The sequence below is a fragment of the Triticum dicoccoides genome, chromosome 1B (assembly GCF_002162155.2).
Source record: "Triticum dicoccoides isolate Atlit2015 ecotype Zavitan chromosome 1B, WEW_v2.0, whole genome shotgun sequence".
Lineage (NCBI taxonomy): Eukaryota > Viridiplantae > Streptophyta > Magnoliopsida > Poales > Poaceae > Triticum > Triticum dicoccoides.
The window spans coordinates 647,795,600-647,803,028 of NC_041381.1; the positions used below are offsets into that span (position 1 = coordinate 647,795,600).

The 7,429-nt window shown below is 44.0% G+C and overlaps 1 protein-coding gene across 1 annotated transcript; it reads right to left on the minus strand.

Moving 5' to 3' along the window:
* Nucleotides 1–4,976: 4,976 nt before the first annotated feature.
* LOC119350785 (syntaxin-132-like) lies at nt 4,977–7,136 on the minus strand. The gene is made up of 7 exons (XM_037618447.1): nt 7,119–7,136; nt 6,113–6,220; nt 5,949–6,005; nt 5,790–5,838; nt 5,571–5,710; nt 5,175–5,283; nt 4,977–5,041 (listed from the first exon to the last, which is right to left on the minus strand). The coding sequence occupies exons 1-7, from the start codon at nt 7,134–7,136 to the stop codon at nt 4,977–4,979; spliced, it is 546 nt and encodes a 181-aa protein (XP_037474344.1).
* Between the last annotated feature and the right edge of the window lie 293 nt (nt 7,137–7,429).

A 7,429-nucleotide genomic window follows, 5' to 3' on the forward strand; every position in this document is an offset into this window, starting at 1 on the left:
ATCTCACGTGACGTGGTCTTTGATGAAACAAAATTTCCGTTCGCTGACCTCCATCCCAATGCTGGTGCACTCCTTCGCAAAGAAATCCTCCTTTTGCCTCCTCATCTCACTAGTTTTGATCAAGGGGGACCTAATATTGATGACTTATTGACCAACCCATCTAATTATGTGCATGAGTTTTGTGTTGATGGAACAGAAGAAATATGTGCGGAAACTGCAGAAAATGTGGCTGAAAATCTACGTGGGCCATATTCTATGTGCTTCACTGGGAGAGACAAATCTTCCTCGGGATCCGCCCGATGGCAGCGGATCGAATCCGCCTCGGGATCGCCTCCTGCTGACGAGGCAAGTGCAGGCGCACGCGCCGCGGCTTCCCCAGACCCATGCGCCGGCCCGCGGGGGACACGCGGGCTCCTTCAACTAGCTGCGTTGCATCCCCTGCCCCGCGCTAGTCGCCATCCATCCGATGTGGTATGAGGTACACCACCCATCTGGTGACGTACACGCAACGCGATGGCAGGCGAGTCAGGAGGGATGTCCGACCGGCGCAGACACAGCGACCCAAGCTGATGCGCCATCATCGCGCAATGAGGAGCCGCATGCACATGCACACGCAAGAAGGGGTAATTTAACCTGTTAACTACAAGCATATGGCCAAGTTGGTATGGTTTGTTCCATAGATGAACCAGATGAGGCTAACACCCTTGAAGCAGCACTGTGTGACACACGATTAGATAAAGAAAACTGTGTGGCATTGGGCTATCCATCACAAGCGTTTTTACTTCTGAACCGTTTGCAAAGTTCCATGACCCATTTCGAAGGTTTATTAGTTTACAATTAATAATTACAGTATTACGCAAATTCACATTTCATATCGAACAACAAACAAAAATAAAATCCAAAAAAGAAACAAAAATCCAAAAAAATAAAGAAATAACAAACTAAGGAACAAATGCAACAAGAATGAAAAAATGGAGAAGAAAAAATAAAATAAATAACAGCAAACAAATAAAAGGAAAAAACTGGAGAAAACCGGCTGCACTTGCTAGTGGATAACGTGCTTATACATATCACGACTTGTAGGCTGACGTGTTTCCTAGTAACGCGGGTTATCTTCGCAGCGAATGAGAGCTCCTCTTCGGCGCCTATAGCACCAGGAGAGGAAGCTCGCGCTCACGCGACGTTAAAATGGACCGTGGCCCATTAAGCACTCCTCTCCCAGCTTGCTCTGGTCTTCGCTCGTCGAAATCACTAATTAAGGAGTATTCGTTTCAAAGAACACTTCATTTTTCCAGGTCGCGAGAAGTGGCGCACATGCAGCGCGCCACTTGTCGCAACTCGGGAGTTTTCCCTTTTTTCGTAGATCCATTTATTCAAAATGTTTTATCTCTCAAATCGCGCGTCCAAATCTCGAACCGTTTTCACCATTGGATTCCTCACGTCGAGATTTTCAAAACTAGATCCCATGTTGACAGGTTTTGACGAACTTTTTTTTCACGAAAAGAACCGGACGAAAAAACCGGGCGCAAAAACCAAATCGGGAGCATTGTTTTTTCCCTTTCCGAAAGAGGCACGCCCGTGCCTTTCGCGAAATCACAACCGTGCCTCTCGTGGAAGCAAAACCCTGACTATCGTTGAAGGAAAAAAAATAGAAAACGCGTTTTTTTTCCGTTCCCGAGAGGCACGGCCGTGACTCTCGCGAAAGCACAACCGTGCCTCTCACGAAAGCAAAACCGTGACTCTCGCGAAAGAAAAAACAGAAAACGCGTATTTTTTCCCGTTTCCGAGAGGCACGGCCGTGACTCTCAGGAAAGCACAACCGTGCCTCTTGCAGAAGCAAAACCGTGACTCTCGCGAAATAAAAAAAACAAAAAACATGTTTCGTTTTTCTCTTTCCGAGAGGCACGGCCATGACTCTCGCGAAAGCACAACCGTGCCTCTCGCGGAAGCAAAACCGTGAATCTCGCGAAAGAAAAAAATAGAAAACGCTTTTTGTTTTTCCCTTTCCGAGAGGCACGGCCGTGACTCTCGCGAAAGCACAACCGTGCCTCTCGCGGAAGGAAAACCGTGACTCTCGGGAAAGAAAAAAAAATAGAAAATACATTTTTTCGCGCAAAATTTTTTTTTTCGAATTTTTTTGATCGAAAAGCTAAGAAAGACCGGTGGAAAACCAAAACGTTGAAAAAACCCGGAAAAAATCATTTAAAAAGCCGAAAACGCGTGCGGAAAAAAATCAGAGGGAGCGTCCAGAGCGCTACACGTGGTGAATGGCTGAGAGCGCACCAAGTGGCGCTGATCGTTGCGAGGCTCCCAAAGGAGCGCTTGTTAACTAGTTGCTCCCTTCGCTCGCTCGTGTGTTCGCTCGCTTGCTAGGCTCATCGTTGTTCGCTCAGGTCTTCGTGGTTGACTCGCCTGTTGACTTTCCGACTTTTTTTTTCAAAAAAAATCATAAAAAGATCGCAAAAAAAAAAGTTGCCCGAATTTGGAGAAAGTTCGCAAATTTGGAAAAGGTTCAATATTTTGTAAGAAATTCCAAGAATTTGGAAAAAAAATCATTCATTTTGAAAAAAAGTTCGCAAATTTGAAAACAAGTTCATCGAAGTTGAAAAAAGTTCATGGAGTTTGAAAAAAAGTTCATCAAGTTTGATGAAAAAGTTCATCGAGACTGAAAAAAAGTTCACCGAGTTTGAAAAAAGTTCATCGAATTTGAGAAAAAAGTGCATCGACTCTCAAAAAAGTTCATCGAGATTGAAAAAATGTTCATCGAGTTTGAAGAAAGTTCGGCGATTTTGAGAAAAAGTTCACGAAATTTGAAATATACCGTTCATCATATTTGAGAAAAGTTCATCGTTTTTGCATCAAGCCAGGAAGAAAGAAAAAAGAAAAAGGATAGAAGAAAAACTGAAAAATGGAAAAAGGAAAAATGAAAAGTACAAGAAAATAACGAGAAAGATGAATGTAACCGCATCCAGAAATAAGAGAAGAGTCATCCTACAAGCCTCCTCAGCGATTTGGAAGATCTAACCGTCCATCTTGATTCCTTGATGTGATTCTGGCCGTCGGATCGAGAGCTGGGCCGTCGGATCGAGCCAATGGCACTATAGAAATGAATAGTTACTGTCTCGCGGTAAAAATCTCATGCCACCGCGCGTAATTCCTGTCACCTGTCGAGGGCATTTTTGTAATTTCGCTATGGGGTATAAAAGCCCAATGCCCATAGGGTTTCTCCCCAATCGTCTTCCTCCCTCTTCCTGTTCACGGAGGGACAGTTGCCACCGCCCCTCCCCTTCCAAACTCGCGCTCGCCGGCCATCCTCCCCGTTCGCCGCCGCCACTGACCAGCCGCACCTGCGCTACCATCCCCTCCCCGTTCGTCTCCAAGAAGTAGCCCAAGGGCTGCCGCCTGCCGCACGGCACGAACGCGGATGCGCACTACAAGAAATATGTCAACTTGTGACCACCACTATTGGTCACTAAAAGGTCATGGTTTTTCATTTGCGACCTTTTTGTGACCAAAAACAGAAGGTCAAAAGATGGCGGTCGTAAACTGACTATAGCAACCTTTCTTCTGGAATGGTCGTGGACGTTTATGACCAAAATATGTCCACTGTGGCGTTTTGGTCACTAGCAACCTCCCCAGGCCATGTAGGCATCCAGCGTGGCAAGGTGATGTGGCACAAGATTCAGCCCGGTCCAATTCAGTTTTCTACATGGGCCTAGCCCATTAATTCAGCCTTTCTATATTTTTTCTGTCAATTTTTTGGTCGACTTCATGGGCCTGGCCCAACATTGCAGCCTTTTTCATTATTGGGCCTTGGCCTTTTCGTCTAAATAATTTTAATTTCCTTTTTTATTAAATGGGTCCACCAGTCAGATGGGTCCCAGTTGTCAGGTTTAAGTCTGGTAAGTGAGTCCCATCTATCAGGCTCATATTCTTCATATTTCAACTAGTATTTAACTTGGCAGAAAAAAGCATACATGATACTTCAAATAAGAGCAACCAGATCACGTTGCCAATACATATGACCATGTGTAGTATAGTACTTTACAAGATCTACATGTGTAACGAGCTCTACAAGTGTGATACAATACTGCTTTACAAGAAAATGACGACATGCCAGACTCGCTGCACAACCATAGTCAAGGCTGGGAACAAACAAAACGACAACATGGGTTCCTCTGTCAGGGCTGCCGGTGCTGCTCCTTCCCCACCGCCGCCGCACAGGTGAATTTCCTGCACAAGTGAAACAGGTGTTTGGAATGAATTTGGAGTAGAAGAGTTGCAGCAACCTCCGTATTAAGTACACAAAAATAAGAAGGATTCAATAATATATATACAGGCACAAAAAGAAGAGTTGCCATCAATGCTTCAGCTCTACACTTATCGATGCAGTGGTATATATACCAATTCATAGTACTGTCACAACTCCTTGACTTTATAATTTAGTTTTGACATTCACATTACCAATTTGTGTTACCCCAATGAAAGCGTATATCACTGTAAACAGTATTCCATGAAAGAGAAACCCAAAGTAGACAACATTTGCCCATGGAGTACAAATATTGACCTCATTTAGTGGTAATTAATGTGTACTCCTAAGCAGACGATGAAGGCTATGTTTCAGTTACCAAAAAGTGAAAATAACATAAGTAAGAAGCATAGTTGAAGTGATTAGAATTTGGCATGAACTTTCTCCAGAATGAATGGAGTCAGACCATCACACGAACATTAACCTTGAGATACATGGGGTATAAATGACTCATGTTACATAGACTAGTGTTCTGATACAACCAGCAATCACAAAACAGATCACAAATCAAATGCATCTAGGGAAAATTGTAATATTAAGATCGGTGCTAAGCAGTAAGTTAAGGGGAGATGGACCTTGTCAGCAGCACCACACCGAGCTGCAAACCCCAGGACACGGATGCCGCCCCAGGGTCCATGCTATCTTCACTTGGCGAATCAACCAATGCTCAGAGCCAAACAAGAAGCAGAACAAGTGTTGTAATCTTGTGCATCTCTGCGGCTTTCAGACTACCTAAAACAGAATGCAAGAAGAGAATTTGTGTGAAGATGCCGCAAGAGAAATGCTTCTAATCAGGAAAGATTCTAGCAGCATAACCACTATCTGTCTATCTGCAGGAAACTAGTAGCACTCTATTTTGCTTCACCTTCATTTTCATAGAAATGGACACCACGACAATCCAAGATAGGAATGAAAGCTATGCTAGTACCAAGAATCGAATTCGGGAGCAAACTGAGCAGCTCCAAATCAAGAATCTAGCACCGGAAAGAATCGCTGAAAAGCTACATGAAAATGACTCTCAAAGAACAGAACAGATTGCTTCATTGATAAAGGATAATTTCATTGGCAGGAGTATACTAAAAGTGGATTAAGATCCTTTCCTTTGGGAAAATCTCTATGCTTAATCCGTTTCAAAGATTTTACTCAACATATAGATCCGCTTAGCAGAAGGAATCGGCTAATTGATCTACTGCAGAGCCCTTCCCGCATTCAGGTTTCTCCGTGTTAGATAAGTTATGTGGCATAGCACAGGGGCAAGCACCAAACCATAAGCAGCATGTCCATCTTTTAGTTTATGCAGATGCAGATACAGCTCGGAAAGAAGAATAACATGTTCTGTTTTTGCCATACAAGCAATTTTCACCACCTCATCAATATCTTTCTCCATTTTCTTCTTAATTGCTACAAATATGTATGGTTATGTGTGACTACAAATAATGCGATTTTTTCAACCCATTTAGATAAGGTTTGGAGTTGTAACCTTTCATGGCGCTTGCTTTTGTAACTGCTTTTGATTCCTCGTTTGCAGTCTGCAAGCAAAGGCACATGAGATTCCATTATTACTATGAGAATCAATATTTGAGCACAATAACATAAGAAGAAGAAGAAGCAGAAATAAGGAAATTAGAATGTGTTGGACCTGGAGCTTAGTTAAGAGACTCATCAAGTTAGCTATTAGGCTCTCAATTCCATCAACCTGTATGTGTATGAAAGCAGCATCACATGTCATTAATCTGAAGTGCAAAAAATTGACAAATAACATCAGAGATTAGACTAGTAGAGTGTTTCATAAACAGCATGCACCTTCTTGAAGAATCCTTTTAAATTATCAGAGACGTCGGGCTGATGCATCCCTATTTCAACATCCCCCTCATCTCTTGAGGAATCCCACCGGTGAAGCTCAAAGGAATCCTGCAAAGTTGGAGTGTTTAGAAGAACATGTACTGCACAGCAACACCTGCATGAAGGCTTGCTTGATTGCTATGAATTCGATCTGACATTATAGCCAATTGTGTTGCTACATTTATCATTATTATAACTGGTCCTAAAAGAATATTACTAAAGCCTATACTTGCTAGCAGAAGAGATAAACTGCTCAAAAAGAGTATTTGAGATGTCACTTTCAAAATCAGAACATGACGGCGAGTCGGCGACCATGTATGTAATGCCAAAAGAACATTCTGAAGTTAATTTTAGTACTGAAATAAGTAATATAATGTGGTCACATTACGTGTTGTTTTCAACATAACAAACAAACAGTGAATGACATTTTGAGACTATAGTGCTTGCTAAGCATAAAGTTGGGACAAATAAAATCAGAATAACCTCCTGGATAGGTTCAGACAAGAGCAACCAGCCCATTGCTGATAGCACACACAAAGAGAGCAAGCAGATCCTAAAAAGAGGGGCGAATAAATCCTGCTACTTAGAGCTCAAGCAGAACTGAGCAACTAAGCCGATTCCTAGCGAAATCTGCTACTTATATCTCTAAGCAAAAGGAAATGCAAGTGCAGGTAAGAGCAGCGTACAGCAGGAGCAAGACGAAACCTCCATCTCCTAGATCCGCTTGTTGAAGCCCATGATTTGAAGGCATTGAGGCCGTCGTGGCTGCATCTAGGGTTCTCGAACTCCTCCAGGGGTTTTATCCCATGCAGTAGAAAGAACTTGGCGAACAGAGCAACACGGAGAGGGAGATGGTGTCCTGCAGCAGAGAGGGAGAAGCACGAGCGTCACGAACAGAGAAACAGGAGCCCCAAAACAAATCGGGTCGAACCACAGAGAGAGAGAGAGAGAGAGAGAGAGAGGAGACCTTGTTGATGAGCTCCATAGCGTCGGAGCATCCGAGCCGTAGCGAACTCTCTCCTCGCGTGGAAGAACCCGCACGGCCGCGTCGTTGCCCAAGAGAAAGGAACGAACAAGTGGCCGCCCTCTCTTCCTCTCCTGGCGCGCGAGCGATTGGGGGGCGAGAGCAGATGACCTTGAGCACCCTATCGCATGTCGATGGTGCGAGATTGGATCTGGTAGCATCGGGGAGGATCTGGCGGCCGCCTGACGTGCTGCTCGATCTAGGAGGGTGAAGGGTTTCGCGGCGACGGTGGGGGATAGGGCGGAGTGGGGGAG